Source organism: Pseudorca crassidens, chromosome 16 (genome assembly GCF_039906515.1).
Source record: "Pseudorca crassidens isolate mPseCra1 chromosome 16, mPseCra1.hap1, whole genome shotgun sequence".
Classification (NCBI taxonomy): Eukaryota; Metazoa; Chordata; class Mammalia; order Artiodactyla; family Delphinidae; genus Pseudorca; species Pseudorca crassidens.
The window spans coordinates 47,669,305-47,695,291 of NC_090311.1; the positions used below are offsets into that span (position 1 = coordinate 47,669,305).

Below are 25,987 nucleotides of genomic sequence, written 5' to 3' on the forward strand. Positions count from 1 at the left end.
ATGACTCTAATATCATTGACCTATTTTATGGTTTCCAAAGTCCATCACTGCACATCTGTTATCCTCAAAACAATCCTGGGAAGTAAAGTGGGAAGATATATGCATATGCAATCACCTGGAAAGGGGAACAGACTCCTAGAGGTTGGATGAGGTATGACAGAAGCTGGTGGGGGTGACAGGACTGAATCCTGCTGGATTCTGCAAGTGGGAGGAGGAGCTGAGGGTGTCCAGGGAAGGGACCTACACACCCATTTCCCAGCCCCAGGCCATCAGAGAAGAGTAGGCCTACAGCACGGCCATAGTGGGCCAGGCTAGGCTTGTCTGAAGCCACAGCAAATTCCTCAGTTCCAGAGAAATAACATTGTCTCTCTGGGAACTGTGCTCATTCAGTCTGGTTATAGAAAGCCTTGCTGTCTTCGAAACCATCTTGATGAGAATATTTGGAGGTTGAGGACAAATTCCCTCCTGATGTCCCCTGCTACTCTTGGGGAGGGGGGAATAATGACCACTGAGGAGGCAGCCCCAGCTTTGCAGTCAGGCAGACTCCACTCATCAGTCATGCGGCCTAGGGCAAGTCGCCTCACCTCTGTCTGCCTCAGTGTCCCCATCTGTACAATGGAGCCTTCACACCCACCTCACCAGGTTGTGATGGGGATGAAGGGGAGCTTATATGGTTTGCCCAGCATGTGTCAGATGCAGTCGTGGAGGAGGAGCATAAAATAAACTTCCAGGGAAGGCAGAGTCACACACCCTGGGAACTCCCCAGCACTGCAGGGGCCCCTGATCCAGCCCTTACTGCTTGGCTCGCTCTCTCCGCATGTGCCCTTTGTGGGGAGGTGGGATGTGGGTCAGACACCTCTGCTGGTGGCACTCCCAAGGTTCTCTGGATCTTTCATCCATTGGTGAGCAGTCTTATCCATTCTCTCATTCCCTTGTTCATCCACTCACTGAAATAATTACTGGAAAAATTCTATATGCCAGTCACTGTTTGGGGCAGTGGGGATAAGGCAGCAAACAAAACTTGAAAAAGTCCTTGTTCTCTTGGAGCTTTCACTGTAGGAGACAAGAAATAAATCAAAGAGGAACTAGGGTATTAGATGGGGATAAATCAGGACTGGGGGGAAATCAGGACAGGAGGATGAGAAGTGCTGAGGGAGGATCAGAAGTGCTGAAGAGGTGCTCAGGAAAGGCTATGCTGACAGACTGGGGCAGTGTCGGGGAGGCTCTGGTGATTTTTGAGCAGAGGAGGTGTGTGATTGGATTATGTTTAAAAGGGTCACAGTTGAAGGGTGCAAGAATAGAGCCTTCCGGGAGACCAGTGAGGGGCCTGATGCAGGGATCCAGGGAGGATATGATGGTGGTGTGGACCAGTAGGTATGGGTGGCAATGATAAGTGGACAGATTCTGGAGCTATTTTGAAATTAGAGGCCACAGGAATCCAGAGAGTGTGGATGGGGGGAAAGCCAGGTGTGTCCCTAGATTGGGAATAGGGGGTAGGGGATTAAAGCAGTTTCGTCACCATGTCTTCATCATTATGTGAATAAGTATTATTATCCCTGTTTTATAGATGAGGCAAGGAGGTAGCTCAAGGCCTGGGGATGACCCACCAAAGCCTCCATATAGAATACACGGATCCAGAATTTGAACTCTGGAATCTTAGTCTTTGTTTTCAACAGTTTGATTATAGTGTGCCTTGATGTGGATCTTTTTATTTTATTGCATTTGGAGTTAGTTGAGATTCTTGGAATTGTACAATCATGTCTTTCATCTAATTTTGGACATTTTTGGATGTTATTTTTTCAAATAATGTTTCTGCTTCTTTTTCTTATTTGCTTCAGGAATTCATACAATATGTTTGTTGGTCTGCTTAAGCGTGTCCTACAGGTCCCTTAGACTCCGACCACTTTTATTCATTCTTTTTTCTTTATGCTCCCAACACTAAACAGTAGCAATTGTCCTATCCTCCACTTTGCTGATTCCTTGCTCTGCCTAGTAAAATTTGTTATTGAACCACCCTAATGAATTTTTCAATTTATTATTACACTTTCTGCTCCAAAATTTCTGCTTGGTTTTTTAATAATTTATGTTCTTGGTGATATTTATTTTGCTCATATATCATTATCCTGGTTTCCTCTATTTCTTTGTCTTTATTTTCCTACTTCTGAGCATATTTAAGATGCTTTTAAGTGTTTGTCTAGTAAGTCTGATGCCTTGGCTTCTTCAGGAATGGTTTCTGTAATTTTATTTAGTTCCTTTGATTGAACAATGATCCTGTTTCTTTGTATGTTTCACGTTTTTTTGTTGAAAATTAGGATTTTTATTACCATAATGTAGTATCTCTAGCAAGCAGAATTCACCACAGCTTACTGGGTTGTATTTGCTTTTATCTGTTGATATAGACTTGTGTAGTAGTCTGTTTATTCTGAAACTTTTCCAAACTACTTTTGCAAAGAATATTCCTTGTTGTGTGGGATCACTGGAGTTTCTGTTCCACTAACTCTTATTCACTGAATGTATTGACAGAGATTTCCCAAATGCCAGGATCTGAAAAGAACATAAAACCGTTACAAAATTGTAAAAAGACCTGGGGTGGCAGGGAGAGGCCACCTCTTCCATTCTTTGCAGAATGTTTCTTTGCTGGGACATTCCTTTAGCGCTTAGCTAGACGACCACTGAGCCTAGGGATCAGCCTAAGGCGAAACTTAAGGTCTTCTCAAGACTTTCCTGAACTTTCTCCTGGCCTGAGCGTATGTGTCTGTTTTTAAATTCACCTATGCCCACAGCTGATTTTAAACATCCTAATTGACTCCAGCCAGGTAAGGAGAGTTTTACACAATAATTTGTAAGTAAGGTCGACACTGCTCCCTCTAGATCAAGGACAACCTGGGACTGGGCCAGCGATCAAGACCAAAACTGCCACCATGCCAGAGAAGGTGTGGGAGAAGTGTGATGAAATATGCAACAAAACCCCTGTCATTTTGAAAATAGCTATTTCTTAATTGCACATTTGCTTTATTGTTGTAATCCTTTTTTGTTTTCTGGGGCTCCTACAGAGTTAGTGCTGACAGCTTCTGGTTGTTTGTTCAATGTCTCCATGGGGGAACGAGGGCTTAGGTTTTCAGATGTGCCATTTTGGTGACATCATTCATGCTACAAGTTTTTGTTTGCAATTTTATTTTCACATTTAGGAGAAACTGAATGAACATAATTTTAAATCAAACACTATTATTGTTCACAACAGAAATCTTGAGGCCCCTGACCCTTTCCTCCCCACTTTTGATCTCACTTCCCAGAGGCAGCCACTTAGAAATCTTCCAGATTTTTCTTCTGATAATATGACCATGTTTCCAATGCTGTGCTTGTATCGACTGCTATTTCCTGCTTTTTGAGGTTTATACATTCTCTATTGAGTTCTTATTAGGGGGAGAGGAAAATGTAGCTTTCTGATAGCTCAGCTCCCCTGCATGACACTGCCATAGCCACTTCCGATGTCCCAGCATAGTTATCTCACTAGGATGTTTTGGCCTCAAGCTTTAATATCAGAGATATCCTCAAGTTGCTGGTGACCCTCGTCTCTCCATTGTCATTTAAGAGTGGGCACTAAATCATGATTGAAGCTCTGTGTGCCAGAAGCCCATGTAGTTGCTCTGTTCCAAACTGCCTCCTTCCTGGGGACCTGAGGGTCCCTGTAGTATTTTCCACTGCCATGAGCACTCGTGTTCTGCGTTCTAGAATCGAGACCTTCATTCACAATAATCACACACTGAAACCTTTTCCAGAGGAGGTGGGTGGGTTGAAGACTTTTGTTTCCTATATATCTCCTTTGGAAGATCCTCTTCAGTGGGGGAGAACACAGACGAGAGGAGTAATGAGAAGGAAAGTGGAATGTGGTATGAATAGTTAGGAAAGGAGTTGCCACGCACTTAAGTATAGGAGCTCCTAAGGAAAAGTCTGTATTGTTGTTGGGTTGACAGAGTCTTATGCTTTGCCACCCACAGTTGTCACACACAGCAGTGTCTCCCACATCTGCCAAGTTCAGGGGGTAAATCATGGGGTTTGCAGCTAGTTCTCGGTTCAGGTCCATGGAAATTTTGGCAAATTCCTTGACCTGTGAGAGCCTCAGCTTTCTCATCTGTAAAATGGGAATAATGATATCACAGAACTGTTTTGGAATTGGAAATCATGCATGTAACATGTCTGGTATATACGTACTCCATGAATGATAACCATAGTATTGTTAGAATTATATATTCTTAGTGTGCTCGCCATCTCTTGACAGTTCTAGATACAGCCAAGAGGAGGCAGAAGGAATGGTAGAGAGGAGAAGGATGCTTTTGGGTATATGGGAATTACACATATAAATATGACATTCAGGATGTTTATGGGCATGGTGATCACTGGAGGTGAAAGGAAGCAGCTCCTGGTGGGTTCCTCAGACTTACAATCCATATCAATCCATATCAATCCATATCAACATGAGCCAACATTCACTGGGGAAGAGCCCAGAACAGGGCACCAGCCTCAGTTTCATCCTTACCATCTGCAGAACCTTGAAAAAAACACTTAACCAGTGAGACCCACATTTGCCCTCCGTAACCTGCACTAGTGCACACCTGCAGAGGCGTGGGATTGCAAGGACCTTTGAGCCCTGGCCAGTAGGGCACATGGAAGTTCTTCCCACCTAGACAGAGGGGGCATGCGGCTCCAACCCCCTTCAGCCTCCTCATTCTCCATTCAGGTACTAAAGTCAGAGCCAATGGCAGTGAGAAACTGAAAGTAGGGATAGGAAGGTCCCACACCTTTCCCTGCTGGTGGGGTATGATGACACCAAGACGGCAGTGTCCCAGGCCTGGTTCTGTTCTTCCCCATGAGTGTTCCCAGAAAAGGGCTTCAGTGTCCAGAGCGGCTCAGCTTTGCAGGCTGCTAAGAAAGTAGTGAAGTAAAGTAGTCTGAGTAGCACATCCCTCTCGTGCCTGAGGCCAGGGCTCTTGTTGTGGTGTCAAAGCTGGGGTACCAGGAGATCCAACATATCAGAATTGCTTAGGCTTCTCCAACCGCTGTCTCCTCCCTTATTCCTTGTGTATCAGCCGTCCTGGTTTGCCACCCAAAGTCCCTCATCCCCAAGCACACAAGTCAGGTTGGTCACCCTCCCCACCACTCACACTGGTGAAAGTTACCACCAAGGTGACCCACTGAGTTTGCTGCGGGAGTGTGGCAGCCTTCAGCTACATGCGGTGGGGAAGAGATGCTAAAGGGTCTGCTGGAAACGGGAGGCAGCAGCTCTGCCCACCAGGAGGAGGTGCCTCATCCCTCTTAATCAAGTCTTCTTTGTTTTCAGGTCGGACAGCGTAAGCAGATCCTGGGATGACATTTGCGATTTAGTAGAAAAACTGTTGAAGAGGTTTACAAAGTAAGGCTGGTGTTTTCCTCTGACAGGCAGAGTACACAGCTCTTTACAATCGGTGGGCATGGGAGTCCCTTGGATCAGGAGCAGAGAGCCCAGGGCAGTGTTCTGAAGCAGAAAGAATTACCAATCACTGGTTTTATCAGGTGTCGACATCCTTCTTGGCTCCTGCCTGGGAATCAGGTTGCAACGTGGGGGGCACAGTCTGTCCTTGAGGACCTCATAGATGAGGAAACGGGCAAATCGGTAACGCATAGCTAAATACTGGGCTAAAGGGTGCCAAGGACCAAAAGAAAAGAACAAAGGAATTACTTACAACTTTAAGGAAAAAGCAAGTATTCTTAGGGGAAAAAAAAATGCAAGCATGGCTTCCTAGAGACTGTAGAATTTTGAACTAAATCTTGAAGGATGAGGAAGGACAGGGTAACAGGAACCATCAAGGAGACTTCTTGTGCAGTGAGTGGTCTGTTTGGCTGGAAAGTGGGGTTACTTCAAGGGAGAGCTAGGAGATGAGGCTGAACAGGACAGCATGGGGCCAAGTCCATGGGGCTCATAATGCCAGGCCCTGGGGCTTATGATTTCCTGCTCTGAGCAACAGGGAGCTATAGATGATTCTAGGGCAGGGGTCTGACATGATCAAGGTTGTGCTCCAGGAGAAAAGTCTGATAATTATGGATTAAATGAGGTGGAACATGAATGAACCAGGAGAATTGGGGAACCTACTGCAGCAATTTCACAAAAGATGAGAGTCCAGAGACCAGAAGACAGTGGGGGAAAGAGGGAAGGATGTATGTGAAAGACTGCTGAGAGGTAGAACAATTTCCCTGAGATAAGAGGCGGGCAGGGAAGAGAGGAGAGGAGGGAAGTGTGGGAAGGTCCAGAGCATTTGACATTAGAAGAGAGGCCAGTGGAGAGGCCCTCATGCAGGAGTTTATAAGTGTCTGCCTTCTTGTGCGTGCAGGGAGCGTGTGCATATGCCTCTGTGTGTGTGTGAGAGAGAGAGGGACTTTGGGGATGTTGGGAGTGTAGGGATGGAACATGAAGCCGTCTCAGCACTCACTTCCAGCAAGATCACACATCTTATAGGCCTCCGAATCCTTCACAAAAGGAGTGAAACTTCCAGGATTTGAGAAATGCGCAACAAAGCAAAAGAGCTGGGGTGCAAGGAGGGAAATTGACATGCACCCCTCCCTGGCTGCTCATTGATGTTCATTCTGACCAGTGTGCGTGGCTGCTTACGAGCTCATCCTTCCTCCCCAGCCCTAAACTGCGCATTTCCCTCATCACCTACTCATCATACGGCAGCATTGTCCTGAAGCTCACCTCAAACAGGTAAGTCCCAGGCCTGGTGGGCAGGGCAACAGAGAGACACAGGGAGCTGACAGTTCCCACTGGGAGCAGGCTGGGCCATCCTGGGCTCCCCTCAGCGTCCACTCTGACCCCCAGCCCCGGCCCCATGGCTCCCACTGACCCCTGGCTGCGCTGGCCCTGGCAGACCCCGTGCTGCTAGACCATCTCCGCCCCCTCTAAGCCCTGCCCTCCACCTGTCCTGTGTCCTCTCAGCGCTCTTCCCTTTCCTGAGAACTGGCTCACTGCAAGGACGCCTGGGATCTGGTGGAACAGATGTGTGGGCCCTTTGTGAACACTGGCCTGTGTTGGGCACCTGCTCTGTGTGTCACTCTCTGCTCTGGGCCAGTGGGGGAAGAGGGGAGGCACAGTCAGAACCAGGAGGCGGGGGTGGGCAGTGCTGAAGTGCTGGAGCTTCAGTGGAGGGGAGCTTGGTCCCTTGGTGGGTCTGAGACAAGGGAGCCCATGAGTGTGGGCTGGGGTGCAGGAGGGAAGCATCACACGCCAGCATCCTAGGCGGGCCGCTGGGAGGGCCCAGCGACGTGCCCAAAGCCCTGGAGGTGGGAAGCTACGGAGCTCCTGAGTAGCCGGGAGGTTCCGACGCTCATGATGCAAATGACTGGAACCCGGTTCAGTGGGTGAAATACCAAAGAGAGGTTGAGGACATTTAGAATTGAGTGGGTCCAGGATTTGTGGCACAGAGCCGTGTTCGGGAACTTGGAGAGAAGCCAGAGCAGCAGGTGAGCAGCTGCAGCAAGGCTGCGGGGGAGGGAGTGCTGGTGCCGGAGCGTGGACACAGCACTCCGCATGCCTGGCTCCCTGGAGAAGAAGGGGCTGTGCTTCCTGTTCAGTGAGCTAGGGGAAGGCGTGGTTTTGTGCATGTTCAAGTTTAGAAGAGAGAGACCAGAGTGGGTTTGAAGTGGGAGAAAGGAAGTCCATGGGGAAGGAAACTGGCAGGTGGCAGAGAGAGGCGAGGGCCTCTGGGGGAAGAGCTGCCCGTGGGGGAGAGGAGGACCACTGCCCCCTCCAAGGCAGTGGGCTCAAGACCGAGACCAAGAGAGGTTTGGTGAGGCTCATGGAGGGCATCCCTGGTCCTCTCTGGAGAGTGTGGGAGAGGAAGTCTTCCATGACAGAGGGTTCAGGAGAGGGAGTGGGGCTCAGGGGAGAGGAAGAGATATGAAATCCTCTATGTGTGTGTGTTGGGATGGTGGGGGGGCGGGTTACGTACCTACGAGGACAGCTCAAAATCAACCATGGCCCTGATGCTTCCAGCTCGGGAGGAGCCCACAGAATCTCGCTGAGAGCAAGGCTCAGCCCGGGATTGGGCATTCCCAAAACTCCCTAGGAGTTTAGGAGGGTGTGGCAGAGGGCTGGGGTGGGTCCTGGTGTATAGGGTAAGTCCAGCAGTGGCCGATGGGATCTGATACGAGGTGTGACTCTGGTGGGTCTGCAGAGCGTGTGGGGCCAGGACTGGGACGAGGGATGGTGCTTTCTGAGCCCTGCCACTAGGGGGAGCAGGCTGAGGATGGCGCGGTCCACGCAGGGCTTGCTCTGGGTGCTGGAGAAGCCAGACGGCACAGGGCTAGGAAGCCCCAGGGGTGATGGCGGGGGTGGGTGAGAACTGGGAAGAGGTGGAAGGGGCTCTTATGGTATGAGAGGGGTATTTTAAGAGCAGGAGGGATTAGCGAGGGTGCTGGGAGCCTGGTGTCCCTGTATGAGAAGAGCTGGGAGGGCAGCACTAGGGAGAGCCACTCAGGTGAGAACGTTGCCTGGTGACTTGAGTCCTGGGCAGGAGGCTGGGGAGGGCTGAGAGTTTCAGGATATTGCGAGGTGCAAACGACAAAACTGAAATCTTCCAAAAAGCACCAAGACCTGTATTTATGCTAGACTAGGCAAGGCCGGCTTTGGCCTGCCCTGGCCATTGGTCCCAGGTCTCCTTTCCTCCTGAACTGGGTTCAGTAGGTCTGGGGCTCTCATATCTCACCACACATGAGCATCTCTTCTGCCCACAGTGAGAAATCAGCCTTCAGGGACCACATTCTCCTTAGACTTGCTGTGACAGCTCAGCCCATCACACTGCACTAGCCTGAACCTAAGCCCCAGCCCTGGTGTGTCCCAGTCCCATCCCCTGCATCTGCTTTAACAGAGGCCGACAGCCCATCCCCATGGCAGCCTGGGGTCCCTGCTCTTCCTCCCACATGGACGGGCCTCAGGCCTCTTTTCCAGCTTATGGTCTCTTTCTTCAGGAGCACATGAAGCCCAGGAGGCCTAGACTCTAACGGAGCATCCTGACTGCTTCCTTTAGTACCGATCCAGAGGGGGAAGTGGCTTGGAGGGACCAAGTCCACCTCAGGAGTCTGTGGCAGGGGAGGAGGGGACAGGGCAGGGGTATCAGCAGAGTGACCTTTCCAAACTCAGCCTTGCCTGTTGGAAGGTGATGCGCCCTCACCAGGGACCCCTTAGGTGCCAGCAGTACCGCCAGTCACATTGGCGGTGCTGGATTCACAGGTGCGCAGCCATGGGTGCTCCCGCCTCACCACGGACGGTCAAGGCAGGGCCCTTGCTGAGTCCGCCGAGGTCTGCATGCCTGAGACAGAGATGAGCACAGTGAAAGCCAGGCCCTACCCATGGGACCAGCAAAGCAGCATCCTCCACACCCGCTGAATGCGGGCGGGACAGAGAAGCGTTGACCAAGGCCAGTCAGTGTCAAAAACACAGGCAGAGAGGTCACCACAGGGCCACTTGTGTCCTCTGTGGTCCAGGCAGGTCTCCACAGGGCAGAATGGCACCAGGACAGCTGGAGCTGTTTTATAGCAATCAACCCTCCTTGCTCCTCAACCCTCTTTTCTGATTTGTTTTCAGAAATGAGATAAAACATGGTCTTAAAAGACTTCGGGATGTAGTGCCCTCAGGACCCAGAAACATGCAGGCAGGATTGAGAAAGGTATAGACTCTACGGCTAAGGGAATTTATTCTGCTTTGTCAAGTTCTTAAAGAATTATTGGGTCATCTCACTGCCCTCCCCCAACATTCCTTCATTTTGTTGCAGGCAAATGAGCAGATTTCGAGAGTTTTCTACAATAGTAAGTTGCCTGCTGATGTCACTGTGCTCAGGTGGGACAGAGCCAGGCCTGGGCCTCAGCGAAGGCTGGTGCAGACCCCCCCGGGCAATTCCTAGCACTGACCCTTGGAGCGAGTCCCTTGTCCTCTCTGTGCTGCAGGTTCCTCCTCTGCGCAGTGAGGAGTAAAACCACCCCCAGGGATGCTTCCGAGAGCCACATGGCATCATGCATTACACTCCTGGTTCTTACTAGATATCAAATGCTTGACCTACGGTTGGGCTGCATGAAAAAGAAACGAGAACTTACAGGGATGGCGAGCAGACGGGGTTCAGTTTAGGGAACAGAGACCTTGGTGTCCCCCTGGCTGCCCACACTTTGTCCACCACAGCTCTGGCTCTGCCTCCTTTCCCTTGAGCCTCTTCCCTCCGGTTGACTCTCGTCCTGTGACTGTGCCTCCGCCAGTGGAAATGGCTGTACTTGGCCCAGACCACCTGCATCGAGACTGTAGGGTTGCAGCCCTTGTCAGGAAAGATGCATGGGCTGCTGGGGAAAGGCGGGGAGCTGGGCGGGGGCTGCTGCCCAAGCACCTTGACAGTCATTCTGGCTGCTTCTCCCTGCGCTCACCTGAGAGGCTTGTCCTCGTCCAGTGAGTAGCTGCAGTTGCCTTTCAGGGCAAAGGCCGTGCCACCTGCCCATAGTGAAGGTCCACTAGGAAGGGCTCTGATCCGGTCTCAGGCTCCTTGTCTGTCAAGTGGATCCTGGGCTGAGGCCCCTTCTCCCTCCAGGCGCTCTGGGTGGTGGGTACTCGGGTCAGGGTGGCCTCTCCCCAGGAGGAGGAGGTGTGGGAGCAGCTGCGGGCCTGACAGCCTGAGGCAGGTCACTCCAGGTGCCTTGCTGACCAGGCCACTCCCTGCTTCTTCTGCAGACAAGAAAGCTACCAGCCTAGTCTATGCTCTGACCGCTGGACCACTGCTGCCATCGACATTACGGAATGCTAAGAATGAAGTGAGTCTAGTCCATCATTAACAGCTTTGTGCCTCATGTATTTGTGTATTTTATACTAAATATCTTTCTTCTGTTAGGTCAGCAGGCTTCGGAATATGAAGACCAAGGTTTACTGCCTGGGTGTAAAAGACTATCAGAGAGACCAGGTAATTCAGAACAGGTAACCAGGTGCCACTCTTGAGCCCAGTTGGAGAACGCTTTCAAAGGCAGCTGTCCCAGGGTTCCCCAGAGGATGGTCCTCTACCCGTCCCAAGTGTCTGGACAACAGGTAGTCACAGCAGATGAACAGCCAGTATTGTATGAAGCTACACACCATCGATGTGGACAGAGGAGCTTTCTACTTGCCAAGGGTGGGCTGCTGGCCGATGCCAGGGTGTGGCCATTGGAGTCCAACATGGAAAGAGGCAAGAGCCTGTCTTCTCGGATGGGATCTGCTGTGTCCTCAACCCCTGGCTGTGTGCCAACCATCTCCTCTTCCTTGTAGCTGATTCAGATTGTAGAAGGAAAGACCCACATGTATGATGTGCCCAAATCCAGTGATGAGGAAGGCTTTATTGTATCGGTGAGTGTGGGCTAAATGTGAGAAGGGGGAGGGGGGCTTCTCACCATGGTCACGCCTGTCTCGCCCTGACCCTGCCACCCATCTGTCTGTTCCAGCTCGTGGGAAGTTCCTGTAAGGAAGTTATGGGTGGGAAAACATTCTATGCCTGTGTAAGAGGTACGTGCTGGAATCACTGTTCTAGACTGAATGGCGTTTGTGCATGTGTGGAGTGAATGTGCCAGAGTGTGTCCGTTTGAGGGTGGTGTGTGTGTGTGTTTGGTGTGTGAAGTTGTGTGTGTGGGTGTGTGTGCGTGTGTGGATATGTTATCGTGCGTTAAGTATGTAAGTGTGTGTTTGTATGAGGCATGTCTGCCACAGACTGTGGTGTGGATATTGTGTGTAATTACATTTTCTTCCAGTTTTATTGAGATATACTTGACATACAGCTCTGTGTAAATTGAAGGTATACCACAAAATGACTTGACATACATATGTTAGGAAATAATTACCCCAGGAAGTTGAGTATAATCGCGTTTTTAAAACTCAAAACCAGGGCTTCCCTGGTGGCGCAGTGGTTGAGAGTCCGCCTGCCGATGCAGGGGACACGGGTTCGTGTCCCGGTCTGGGAAGATCCCACATGCTGCGGAGCGGCTGGGCCCGTGAGCCATGGCCGCTGAGCCTGCGCATCTGGAGCCTGTGCTCTGCAACGGGAGAGGCCACAGCAGTGAGAGGCCCGCATACCACAAAAAAACAAAACAAAACAAAAAAACCCCTCAAAACCAAAAGCTTTATTTAGACATAAGAAAAATAAAGCACAGAGTGCCTCATCCTGTTAAGAAAAAAAAGAAATAAGAAAGGATGCTTCTAAACCCTGAACAGAGCACTAGCAAATGAAATCCAACAATATATGAAAAGAACAACACCTCAACACTAATTAAGGATCACCTCAGAAATGCAAGTCTGATTCAGTATTTAAAATATCAGTGTAGGGACTTCCCTGGTGGGCCGGTGGGTAAGACTCTGCACTCCCAACACAAGGGCCCGGGTTTGATCCCTGGTCGGGGAACTAGATCACACATGCATGCCACAACTAAGGAGTCCACGTGCCACAGAGAAGATCTCGCGTGCTGCAACTAAGACCCGGTGCAGCCAAAATAAGTAAATAAATAAATAAATATTTAAAATAAATAATTAAAATTAAAAAATAAAATATCAGTGTAATTTAGCACATTAGCAAAATGGAGAAGGAAAACATGATTATTTCAACAGATGAAAGAAAGAACGGGACAAAGTTCAAGTTCAGCATCATAAGAGGAACACAGCCTGACAAAGGCATCTGCACAAATTCTCACAGCCAATGCTACACCCAGTGGTTCAACGGGGTCGGCCTCTCCCTGAGATCTGGAACGTGACAAGGATGCCCTCTCTCCCCCCGGAAGGGTCCCTGCATCAGTGTGGGGAGGATCCTGTGCAGTTGCTTTTCTGATAGAAGCCCTCTCTCTCAGTGAGCTCTGTGTGTGCTGGCTCGTGAGTCCACATCACTGGGATTTGTGGAGCTGAGGTGGGTGGATAAGCACACGCTCCCACTGGTAACAGCACACAGCTGGATGCAGCTGGACGCAGACCCAGGAAGCTGGGCCTGGCCGCGGTGCGAACTGCAAGGTTACAGTGCAACAGGCCATGGGGTCACACAGAGCAGTGTTTATATCCGAGCTCTGCTGCCCATGGGCACGAAACCGGTGCAAAATGCTGAGTACCTGTGAGCTCCACTTTTGTCGCCAAGAAGTAGAAACAGCAACACCCACTATCAGGTCTGCAGTGAGACGTAGATGCAGTGGAGCTCACAGGGACTGGCACAGGATCTAGAAGCCGGGGGCCCTCACCAACAGGAGCTGCCACTAACACTCCCATCACTGACCCCTGGTGCTGCCCCCACCCCCGAGCTGAGCCCAGGATGAAAGCGTGTCCAGCTGAGCCCGCTGTGGGTGGCAGCTGTGTGACTCCTCCTGAATCCCACACTGTGACCTGCAGTGCCGAGTGGGGACATGGGTCACTGCTTCTCTGGTGTCACGTCTGAGCCGTGCAGCACCCTGACAGCTTCAATTCTCTGATTGTGTCCCTGGGACATACACAGGCCTGTCAAACCACAGGGGAAGATGCCCATTGTCATTCACGCCCTGTGGTGGCCCAGCTGAGGTGACAGGTGCCCACCGCACACCCTCTGCAGGCGTGGCCCAGCACTGCTGCTCTGACCTTTACAGCTGCTGTCATCTTGTCAAAAGCTGCCACACAGCATGACTGTCACTTGGAGGGAAAGCTCAAGGCAGGAACCTGGGCCCCAAATAAAGTAGAAGAAGCTGTTCATCAGGCTGTTGTTCTGAATAAGTCAGTGGGCCGGGTGTGGGGAAGCCGGGAGTGGGGAGCGTGAGGCACGTGGCCTCTTCAGCCTCTCGGCCTCCCTCCAGGACTAGACAGAGGCCTCTGCTGGCCTTCCTGCCTCCAGACCTGTGCTCCAGCCCATTCTCTGCACAGGACCCGAGGGACAGAGAAGACCACTTCCCTACCCCAGCCTGACCATGGAAGCTGAGGCCCCTGAGCCAGACAACCAGACCCTCCAAGGTCCAACCTCTGCTCTAAGCCCATCTGCTGCAGAGGCTGGGGGCTGGGGGGACTGGGCTCCCTGCAAAACCTTCCTTAGCTTTACAGGGTCCAGCCCACGCAGCCTCACTCTCAGAGCGCCTCAAGCCCGAAGTCTTTCCTGGTCAGCTTGCCCCCTGGCTTCCCACAGCCTTTGCTCTGTTCCTGTCATTAGTCACTTGTCACCAGTAGGACCCATGACTTCTGCCTCACTGTGTCCATCGTTTTATTTTTAAATTTTTATCATTCACCTCATATTTTTCTTCCTACATTTTATTATGGAAATTTTCAAAACTACAGCAAAGTGGAAACAATTGTACAATGGACACCCCTCTCTCCACTACCTGGATTTACAATTTATATCTGACAACATTTCTCTTATCATTTATCACGGGGCTACCTCACCTCCAAACCCTTCATTGTGCATATCTTTACCTGGTAACAATTTTTGTTAAGATTTCTCTTTTTGAAATGCAGCAAACAAGTGTTTCATTTGATGACTTCTGACAAATGCACACACCTGTGTAATCCCCAGCCCTATGAAGACTCAGACACTACATTTGCCCCCAGAAAGTCCCCTCAGCTCCCTTCCCAGGCAATCCCTGCCCCACCCCCTGGAGGCAGCTACTCCCTGATTTCTTCCTCCACAAGCTAGTTTGCTGCTTTAGAACCTCTCCTCAGGGACTCACAGGGGATGAGCGCAGGGCCTGGCCTGGGGCACTCGGCACTGTGGTTTGGGGATTCATCCCTCCTGTGTGTTGCTGGGTTGGCCCGGGGCTTGGACCCCAGAGGCAGGCTGGAGGCGGCACCTGGTCACTCCTTTTCCTGTATATGACTGGGCCAGAGTGAGTGTCTGCAGGAAGCCCAGCAGGTGGGGCCCAGCAGTGTGGCCATAGGAGGACACAGTGCAGAGCAGGGCTTCCCTCTGAGGTCCAGCATCCAGCTCTGCGTCATGGCCAGAGACCTTCTAGGGGGGTGGGGGGTGGAGGGGGTGGGGGTGGGCAGGCTGTGCGGGGCAGGAGGACCTGCGGGATGAAGGCAGGACACACTGCGCAGATGGGGACACTGCTGTAACCAGCCTGGGTCCAGGCTGTCCCCCACCGTGATAAGGTCCCCCCTTGTCCCATCCTACTCTCTCCAGAGATAACAACCATAAGGAGTTCAGCTTTTATATGTAAAGACCTACCTAAGTATACTTTACAAGGATATTTTTACATTAATGGGATCATGCAGTACATAGTACTTTCCAGCCGTCTACATAGTATCCCATTGCATGGATGGAACAATTTATTTCATGGGCCTCCCTTGATCAATAGTCAGGTTGTTCCTAATAAGTTGATACTAGAAGTCATACTGTAGGACCATCCTGATGCTTACTCCTCTTGGGTCAGAATATCCCGGGGATCAAGATCAGAAGTAGAATTGCTGCCTTAAAAGGACACCCTGGTCACAGTTGGCCAGTGTCCAGTTTCTCTCAAAGTGACTGTCCCAAGCAACATCAGGTGCTCGCAGACCCGCCCTCCCCAGGGCAGGTCGCGTCCACCTGTGTACCTGTGTCAGTCTCAGGCAGATCGGATGCCTTCTTCATGCTCATTTCCATCTGGGTTTCTCAGGGAGATGCCTGCCTTCCCAGTAACTCTTTCTAGAGGCCCTGGATGACCTGGTGTATAACTTTTCTTCCAGAGAGAAAGGTCTCTGTTCCAGAAAGGATCAGTATCCCACGGGCTGTTGGTCCTTCTGTCTCTGATGGGCAGCAGCACTGTATATGGGAAATACAGCCCTGCAAGCTGATTTTAGTCCTTCCTGCAACTTCATTTTTTTTTTTTTTTTTTGCGGTACACGGGCCTCTCACTGTTGTGGCCTCTCCCGTTGCGGAGCACAGGCTCCAGACGCACAGGCTCAGCGGCCATGGCTCACGGGCCCAGCCGCTCCGCGGCATGCGGGATCCTCCCGGACCGGGGCACGAACCCGTGTCCCCTGCATCGGCAGGCGGACTCTCAACCACTGCGCCACCAGGGAAGCCCCCTGCAACTTCATTTTCATCCTGTAACTGTTGGAGGAATTGGGTATGTGGTGTTGGGAAACAGAAGAGGCTGCTACCTGGACAAAGAAAATTCTTTTATTTTGAAGTCTCTTCTGCTCAAAAATCTGAAACCATCACCCTGCCTTCTACTTTGGAGACTTGCCGGAGTTCAGAAGCCCCCCTTAGGGAGCGGCAGTGCCTGGGGCACAGGGGGCTCTGCTGCAGAGGTGAAGCAGCCCCCGAGCGGGGCTGAGGGCAGCAGGAGACACAAGGAGGAAGGAGGGTGTCCAGGCGGAGGGCAGCGTGCGCTGATCCTGAGGATGCGGCACGGGCTGTGCGCTGGGCTATCAGACGGCCCTGCCCTCAGCTGCCGCCCTCCCTCCTGTCAGCTACGTGGAAGAGGAGGCTGCGTCCAATCTTCACCGTAAGGCTGGGACTGGCCACGTCCCTAATCGGGGCTTTCTGGTTCCAGCTCACAGCCCAGTGAGCTGAAAAACCACGTATCAGGGTATCAGGACATGTCCCCGGAGAGCAGGGTGATAGATGTTTGGAATTAAGACAGGAGTGGAGGAGGTGTACGTGGGTGCTGGATTGGGTTCTCAAGATCAGATCCTGGCCCTGAACCTGCCAGGGGTTGCGGGGTACCTCCTGCCCTATCTTAGCTCCAGTTTCCCTCTCTGTAAAACTGGAATAGTAGATCATGCCTAGCTCATGGGTTCGGGAGATTTAAGGGAGGAAGTGTAAAGATTGACTGGTGCACAGTAGATGACTGCTTGTCGGGGATGTCATTTTGGATGAACACGGGGTACATGACTTGGCCTGGCACAGACTTGCCCATTTCTGGTTCCTCTTGGCTTTTGTTTGTGGCAGGAAGGGTATACTGGCTCTTTTTGCCTCATCTAGAGCCTGACCTCTCCATATTCAGGCAGCTGAGGTTTCCCTTCTCTGACTGTATCTACTTACAATATGGTTTATTAGTTCAGAGTTATGCTTCTTTGCAAAAAAGAATTCTAAAGTGTAAATTGTAACTCCTAAAATGTAAATTGCAAAAATAATCCTAAAGTGAGACTAAGGGGCAGCAGCCCTGCTCAGGGTGGACCAAGTTGTGCTGACAAAGGTGCGCATGCAGGACACAGTCCCAACTGCTTTTTCCGGGACAAATACGGATTCCCGTGTCATGGTGAGCAGGGCCTTTACGAAGTGTGAGCAGTGAGGGTGCAGCCTGGCAGATTTGGGTTCAGAAGCAGCATTGTGCTGTTGGCCACCGGTCATGGCATGGGGTGTGTCACTCAGGGAAATCAAGGCTGCCCTGAGTGGGCCACACGTCTGATTTCTTAGCACGAGGTAATCAGCTCACCTTCCTTGCTCTTTTTCCAAACCTCAGTGCTCTCCCCATTCTCCCATGTACTTAGGCTCTTCCAAGGGCAGGGTCACTGCCATCAGGTGCCCTTGGAGGCCAGGCAAATACCACGAGTAAGAGGCGTGGGCCAGGCCAAGCCAAGGATGGTTGGTTGCAGTGAGCGGGGTCCTGGAGGGAGGTTGGTTGCTGGGCCATTATGGAGCTGTCCGATCCGAGAAGGGCAGTGGCCTCTAGCCCAGTCAGTGGTCGCCCTGCAGAAATACAAGTCCACTGATGCCGATGTTCCCACTTTTCCAAAGAAGCTAGTAATCTGGATTATTATCCAGATTACTAGCAGACTATTACTTTTTTTGAAAATTTTAAAAATTATTTTTTATATTGAGGTATAGTGATTTACAGTATTATATTAGTTTCAGGTGTATAACATATGGATTCAAAAATTTTATGGCTCATACTCCATTTAAATTTATTATAAAATATTGGCTATATTCCCTGTGAGGTACAATATATCTTGTAGATCATTCATTTTACACATAGTAGTTTGTACTTCTTAATCCCCTACCCCTATCTGGTCACTCTCTCCTTCCCTTTCCCCATTGGTAACCACTAGTTTGTTCTCTTTATCTGTGAGTCTGTTTCTGGTTTTGTTATATTCATTTTTGTTTTAATTTTTTTAGATTCCACATATAAGTGATAACACACAGTATTTATCTTTCCCTGTCTGACGTATTTCACTAAGCATAGTACCTTCCAACTCCATCCATGTTGTTACAAATGGCAAGATTTCATTTTTTATGGTTGAGTAATATTCCATACTGTGTAATATTCCACACATATATACATATATCGCATCTTCTTTATCCATTCATCTGTCAATGGACATTTGGGTTGCTTCCATGTCTTAGCTATTGTAAATAGTGCTGCTATGAACATTGGGTTGCATGTATCTTTTTTTTTAATATCTATTTATTTATTTGGCTGGATCGGGTCTTAGTTGCAGCGTGTGGGCTTCTCTCTAGTTGTGGGACGTGGGCTCTAGAATGCACAGGCTCAGCAGTTGTGGCACACAGGCTCTCGAGTTGTGGCACGCAGGCTCTAGAGCACGTGGGCTTAGTTGCCCCATGGCATGTAGGATCTTAGTTCCCCGACCAAGGATCAAACCTGCGTCCCCTGCATTGGAAGGCGGATTCTTAGCCACTGGACCACCAGGGAAGTCCCGCATGTATATCTTTTTGAATTAGAGTTTTCTCTGGATATATGCCCGGGAGTGGGATTGCTGGATCATATGATAACTCTATTTTTAGTTTTTTAAGGAACTTCCATGGTGGTTATACCAACCTACATTCCCACCAACAGTGTGCAAGGGTTCCCTTTTCTCCACATTCTGGCCAACATTTGTTATTTGTGGTCTTTTTGATTATAGCCATTCTGACAGGTAAGAAGTGATATCTCATTGGGGTTTTGATTTGCATTTTTCTGATGATTAGTAATGTTGACCACCTTTTCATGTACCTGTTGTCCATCAGTATGTCTTCTTGGTATAAAAAATGTTTATATAGGTCTTCCGCCCATTCTGTAATCAGGTTCTACATTTTTTTGATATTGAGGTGTACTCCCTGTTTATATATTTTGGATATTAACCCCTTATCTGCCATATCACTTACAAGTATTTTCTCCCATTCATTACGTGGTCTTTTCATTTTGTTGATGACTTCTTTTGCTGTGCAAAAGCTTTTAAGTTTAATAAGATCCCATTTGTTTATTTTTGGTTTTGTTTCCCTTTCTTTAGGAGACAAATCAAAAAAATATGGCTACAATTTATGACAAAGAGTGTTCTGCCTCCTTTCCTTTCTAGGAGTATTATGGCTTCCAGACATATATTTAGTTCTTTAATCCAAAATGAGTGTATTTTTGTACATGGTGTGAGAAAATGTTCTAATTTCATCTTTTACATGTAGCTCTCCAGTTTTGCCTGCATCAGTTATTGAAGAGATTGTCTTTTCCCCATTGTATATTCTTGCCTTTTGTGTCATAGTTCAATTGATCATATGTACATGGGTTTACTTTGGGGCTGTCTGTATCTGTGTGTCTGTTTCTGTATAGTACCATACTGTTTTGGTTACTGTAGCTTTGACTATAGTCTGAAAATAAGAAGCATAATACCTCCAGCTCTGTACTCTCCCAAGAAATTTTTGGCTATTTTGTGTCGAGAAAGTACGCAGACTTTTAAACATGGGGTCCAATTGTTTGAAGACACTTGAAAAGTTAACAAAATATGTCATCCAGCCAGCTTCAGCCCACAGGCTGAGAATCTATTTTCTGCAAGCAGAGAAATTGCAAACTTTGCCTTGATCTGATGGGACCTGCAGGAAGACCTGAAGCAGGAGGAATCAGACTGCCAGGTCCAAGGCTGTGCTGGCATTTTTGAGGAATATTTTTCGAGTTAATTGACTTTGGGCAAATCAAGCATCTGGGATTGGAATTAGCAGCCTGGGCCAGGAGGCAGAGGTGGAGGCTAATGACCTTGGACTTGCAACAGGATGACTTGCATGTTATCCTGGACAGCTCCCCAGAGGGCAGGCCCAATAACTGCCCTCTCTGGATCCCCCAGTATTTGCTTCAGGGGCCAGAAATCCCCAGCAGCCTCGAGAGAGGCTATGGCCCCAAAACTGTATCTTAGCAAATCAATGTCTCCCACCCTGACAGAAGGAGGTGCTTGCTGAATCCCTGGGGGGTTGTGTGAGGCACATGAAGGGGCAGGAAGAGGGAGGAGAAAAGCACTCATTGCAGACTTCAGAACCACAGCTAAGACAGGTTTTCAACTTCCATAGAGGATTCTCCTGTGCAGGGTCCTTGCCTCCTTCTTGCCTCACCCAGGTCCTGGCCTTGCTCCTGGGGTCTCCAGCCTGCCATAGGCAGAGAGAAACACAGGGAGGAGGAGCAGACTACCAAGTGTCAGAAAGCCCCACAGACACCCAGGCTTGTGTGCTCAGCTCAGACAAGAGTCAGGACTGTCTTCAGCTTGTGTTATCGTGGTTCCTCTGTCATTTATGTAATGGAGGGCCTGGTGGAGAGCACTGCCTGTGCCTCTCAGGGAAGACCTTGGGTTGGAAACCCATGGCTGGGTTCACCTCTGTGGAGGGGACGACATTGGGTGCCTTTAATGATCTTAATGGGTCAGAGGCGGTGGTGAGAGGCCCCGATTGCTCAAAGCCCAGCCCCGCTGCCTCAGAGTGGACCATCAGTGACAACAGGTGAGCCCAGGGAGAAAACAGATGTTGGTTCTAACACAACTGCTTCCTCAGAGGAGTCCCCTGGGAATTCAGTTATGGGGTAGCCTGCAATAATTGTGAGATCAGAGGGAAGTCAGCACTCAGCCACTCCTAACACAAACCTTTGGATGTTGCCCTTACAGAATCCTACCAACTTGGGTTTTATGCACATGGCCTAAATCCAGACAGAATGAAAGACTACACTTGCAGATATAAGTTGGGCAAAACCGAAGTCTTCAGTAAGTACCCACCTTGGTGCCTCCAAGTAACACACTTCCCACATTGCTCTGCATTCCTTAGAGCCAACCAAGACTTCAAAGCCCTTGCTGGCCACTCACTGTGGACACTGTGAGGATAGAGGCAGCATGGACAATGGAAGGAGGGACCTGGCTTGGAAGCCTGGCCACTGCTCCCTTCATCTCAGGCCAGGAAGTGATCAATCCCCAGCACATCAAGAGCTTCTTGGGTCAGGGCGTACACCTTTCAAGGCTGGGTTGGGGGTGCTGGGTCTATCCTCACTGCTACACTCCCCCCACACTTTCCTCGGCCCTCACTTCCCTTGAGAGACAAGGACTTGAATCTCACGAGTCTGCTGGTGGGAAGTGGAGGCGGCCCCAGGGCCCTGAGTCTGGGCCAGGTGCACTGAGCTCTCCCAGGACCGTGTGGTCACCTGGGATTGAGAGAGGATGCCAACTGCCAGGCCTGGGCCCCGGAATCCTTGCTCTGGCCCACATTACATGTGTGATCTTGACCTAATGAGTGTTCTGCTCCCAGCCTCTATTATCTGTACTGTGAAATGGGGCCAGTATGGTAGGTGCACTAACTAAGCCCTATCACATATGTAAAGCTACTGTTTGGAAATACTCAGGCACCAGGTGTCCCTCCAGGAAGGTGAGAGGCCTGAGGAAGCACACAGTTGGGGCAGCAGATGTGCCCTCAGCACTGAGGTGGGCCTGATCTCCCCCACAGAGCGCCTGGACAGTGGGACTTTCTCTTCTTCCTCAACTCTCTCAGGTAGCCCCATGATACATTGATTTAATATGATGATATTAATTTCAATGACTTCTCATTCCAGGGCCATCTGGTAAACCCAGAGCGAGCCCTCGCCCCATCACACTTCTGGGCCATCTCTCCTTCTTCCACGGGTGCATAGAATGCGCAGGGCTCTGCCATTGCCACACTCTCTCACCACATAGTGTGTAGATGGCCTCAGGGAGCTAGATATCTCTTGGTTTATACTTCAGAAGTGATTAGGACTGAGTAACACATTTATATGGAGAGCTAATGTTTATTACATCTGGTAGTGTACTGTGTCTTACATGCACTACCCCAGTTAATTCTCAAAAGACCTAGTGTTATTGCTTTGTATGCAGCTGATGCAGCAAGAGCTAGAAAGTAGACACAGGTGACCTGATTGCATAATATAGGACTTTGACCTTGCTGATGACAGTCCTTGAAAAAGACTGGGAACAGCCTATCCTCCAAGAAGTGTATTCAGATACCTCCTCTGGGTTCAGTGGCTGTACTGTTTTCTCACCCTTGCTGTCACCTGTGTTTCTCTCTGAGGTGGACCAGCATTAGGGTTTCACATGTCCTGAGCTCCTCTGCTGACCGCCGTGCTGCACGTGGTCAGAGGCTGACCAGAAGTGGAGGATCAGGACTGTTTATTGCCATGAGCCCCGATGCACTGATGAGGATTGATGTGGTTGTCTCTAACTGTATTTTCCTCTGATTAAAACATCTGGGAAAACATTTTCGTATATATAGAAAAGCGTAACAAGGAGTAATTTTAAAACCAGTATTTCTGTATGTTTTATATTACCTATTTTAGTGCATAATGTTGTCATATATTAAGAAATCTTTAAAATAGCAACGGAAATATTTGGTTTAATCAGTTAATGTTGGTTTCAAAGCTCCTGTGCAGCCAACCATGCCTTCCTTGGCCCTCAGTACACGAGGTGCCTGCATCACCTCACTCTCCCTGCTCTGTGAACACTATGGAGATTACACCACACTTCCTTGTGATTTTTTCACACTAATCCCAATCACCCTACCCCTCAGACACAAATCCTTCCCCTGAAATAAAGTTGGTGATTACTTTAAATATCAGCACCAATGAGGGGAGCACAGTTCAGAAGTTCTTAGCTAATCTGACAACTCAGTTATGGCCGAAAGCTGGTCAAGTGGAAGGGGACCATCTGTGCGGAACAGGTCTGACCTGTGGCCACTGTCGGGGTGTGAGAAGATTTAGGGCTCAGGAGAGAGAAGGTTCCACAGCTACTAGTTACAGACTGTCCTAGCCTCCAGAATGCCACCTCCCAGCTCCCATAAAGTTACAGAACAAGCACGAACACAGAAGCCCTGTTCCCCTCAGGCTTCCCTGTGTCCATAAATGTCACCACCACCCACCCAGGTGCTCTGCTCACTAACCAGCACGTCGTCCCTGACTCCTCTTTGCTCTCATCCCACATCCAGTCCACCTGCAGGCCCTGCTACCTCTGTGTCCAAACTTACCCGAAACTGGCCAGCCATGCGACAAGCTTACTGAACTTAGAATAAAGCCCAAACCCCTTCTCAGGGCCCACGAGGCCCCGCCCCCTCTCCTCACTCACCTCTTTCCCACAACAAGCTCAGCTAGTTATGCCTCAGGCCTCTGAACAGGTGCCTACAGCCCGGACCCTCTTCCCCAGACCTTTCCCTGCCTTTCCCCTCATCTGGTTTCACTCCGGCGCTTATTTTGTTCATTGCTTGTTACTTTATTGTCTGTCTCCCTCTCCAGTCCCATAAATGTCAGGTCCTTGAGAGCAGGGCCTCTGCCTGCCTTGTTCCCACTAGACGCCAGAGCCCTGACAGTGCCTGGTGCACAGTAGGTGTCAGAAGAAGGCAGAGGAGAGAAGCTGCTTCTGCCAAAGTGGTAGCTCTGCTTCCAAGGGCAGGCAGAAGGGGAGGGGCGGATGGGTGGACAAGTCCACTGACATTCTTGTCATGTGATTGTCTTTCAGCTAAACCACCTGACTCAGTGACTGGAGAAAAAATAATTTGCCCAGGACATATTTTTCTTAAGGCTGGACAGTAAGTGTTTAGGTTAGGGGGCCATTTGGGCAGGTGTCGCTACCATGAGTACAGAATGCGGACTGCCCCCTTTACTGGGGCAACACATGTCTGTCTCTGGGAGGGCTCAGGGCATCCTCCGTACCTGCCCTGGTTGACAATCCCCCGAGGAGCTCAGGGGTCTGTGGTGGCCCAGGCTCCGCTGAGGAGGGCAGGATGTGGGAGATGGTGTGCCCCAGGGCTGGTATCTTTGCTCCAGGCAGCTTTTCCGAGTGAAGCCAACATACCGTGTACATACAGAGGAGTCGAGATGGTGCCACCATACAGCCATCCCTGGTCACTTCGCTCCTGGTCTTGAGGGCATCTGACCCCACGCAGGGCTCCTCACTGCCTGGTCAGCCCTCATTGCAGAGGTCAATCTCATGGTGCCTGGGGATGGGCTCCCCTTACTCCTGCTGCCTGCATTTGAGGAGCCCCAAATGCCTGAAGTGCAAAGCCATTACCGTGAGGAGAGCTAGGGCTACAGATTGAGCCAAGTGCAGGAACTGTGTCTATCCTGTCTCTTGGGTCACCATCTGCCCTTTCTGTGCTTTAGGATGGTCGTTGTTGATTACTCTCTGGACCTGGGCAATACCTGGAGTGAGAGAAGATTGAATATCACCAGCAAGGACTGTGTGAGTGAATGTTGGGCTGCAGCATCCCTTCGGGCTAGCCAGAGACCCTGCTTGGGAGGGAGAGACAACCAGGGATGCAAGAGAGGGGAATAACATCACCAGGGAAAGGCCAGCAAGTAAAGAAGTAGCCTTTGCAGGTACGCACCTATGGTAGCATTTCACAGCCAGCTCGGTGCCCTTAGTCCTTTACTGTGGAGCTGTCCCCCTACTCTGGTTTGTGAAATGCTGGGAAAAGAGGGCCCCTGGGAGCAGCACTTTGTTCGCAGCTTCCTCTCCCTGAGCTGAGCCCCGCCCTTCCCACCGGCCCTGCCAGCTTCCCAGCAACAGAGGGGAGAGTCCCCCTGCACAGGTTAGAGCCAGTCCCGCCACTGGACGGCCCCCGTCCACAGGCACATTGAGAACTCGGGAGCCGCCCGTGGCTCTGGGCCCAGCACAGGGTCACCCTCAGCCCCACTCGGCCTCTCCTTTCAGCCTCCCTGTTTCCTGGGCACAGGTTCTCTCTGCCCTCTTCCCCCCCTGCTTCTCTCAAGCACAGGCTTGATGTAGGGAAGGGCTGGGCAGCGCGGGTCCACAGATGCAGCACACATGCCCTTATTATGCACAACAACAGGAGAACAGAGCCCGTTCCTTAATCCCCCACGTGGACCTGGCCTGTGCGTGGGCTTTCTACAGCCGCTCTCTAACGCTCTCAAGTGCCCGCTCACTTCCTCACTCCACATGTGCAGACGGAGGCTCCGAGAGAGGGAGTAGCTTGGCCCGAGGTTGCAGAGCGGGGAAGTAGGGGAGGGAGGCTACGGGGAGGTGAGCAGGGTGTCCTGCCTCTGCTCTTGCACCCACACCTCTCTGGGGCCACAAAGCCCCTCCCTCACCAATCTGTGGTCGTAGCATTTTGTGGTCCTTACAAAGCCCCTGTGCTCTCAGCCAAGGCAGGCAGTGAGGGCTGGGCTGTCACTCCTTGGAGGACTGGGCTTCCTTGACAGGGCCCCGGGGAGGGTCTCGGAACAGGGCCAGTGCTGGGGTCTGTGGCCCAGGGCTCCACAGTGGCTCTCTGGGTACCAGCCATGATCTCCTCTCCCCACTGTGATCCCTCTGGATGAGGCAACCTGAGGAGAAGGGGACCTGTGAGGTCTGGTGTGGGAAGTGGATATTGGGTTCACGGGAAGAGATCACCCAGGCCAACCCCAGGACATTGGCATGTGTGCCCTGTACAGCAGGAGACTGTGGAGCCCCCAGCTGTCCCAACTACAACCAGAGTGACCACAGTGCCTACCACTGTCAGGACAAGGAGGACGACAACAAGGAGGATGACAACGAAGACCACAGTGCCTACCACTGTCAGGACCAGGAGGACGACAACGATGACAACGAAGACCACAGTGCCTACCACTGTCAGTACCAGGAGGACGACAACGATGACAACGAAGACCACAGTGCCTACCACTGTCAGTACCAGGAGGACGACAACGATGACAACGAAGACCACAGTGCCTACCACTGTCAGTACCAGGAGGACGACAACGAAGACCACAGTGCCTACCACTGTCAGTACCAGGAGGACGACAACAATGACAACGAAGACCACAGTGCCTACCACTGTCAGTACCAGGAGGA

General features: G+C 50.6%; 1 protein-coding gene across 1 annotated transcript; it reads left to right on the plus strand.

Annotated features, from left to right (window-relative positions):
• Nucleotides 1–9,492: 9,492 nt before the first annotated feature.
• On the plus strand, nucleotides 9,493–25,945 carry LOC137208472 (protein let-653-like). Its single transcript, XM_067708893.1, has 10 exons — nucleotides 9,493–9,695; nucleotides 9,801–9,834; nucleotides 10,739–10,818; nucleotides 10,896–11,380; nucleotides 11,476–11,536; nucleotides 20,795–20,890; nucleotides 23,654–23,723; nucleotides 24,298–24,376; nucleotides 25,588–25,822; nucleotides 25,923–25,945. Exons 4-10 carry the CDS (start codon nucleotides 11,333–11,335, stop codon nucleotides 25,943–25,945), a joined length of 612 nt encoding a protein of 203 aa, XP_067564994.1. The 5' UTR covers nucleotides 9,493–9,695; nucleotides 9,801–9,834; nucleotides 10,739–10,818; nucleotides 10,896–11,332.
• Nucleotides 25,946–25,987: the final 42 nt, after the last annotated feature.

Coding starts and splice junctions, on each gene's coding strand:
- LOC137208472 (XM_067708893.1), top strand. CDS start 11,333: ATGTATGATGTGCCCAAATCCAGTGATGAGGAAGGCTTTATTGTATCG. Junction 11,381..11,475: donor AGGAAGGCTTTATTGTATCG/GTGAGTGTGGGC, acceptor TGTCTGTTCCAG/CTCGTGGGAAGTTCCTGTAA. Junction 25,823..25,922: donor CACAGTGCCTACCACTGTCA/GTACCAGGAGGA, acceptor TACCACTGTCAG/TACCAGGAGGACGACAACAA.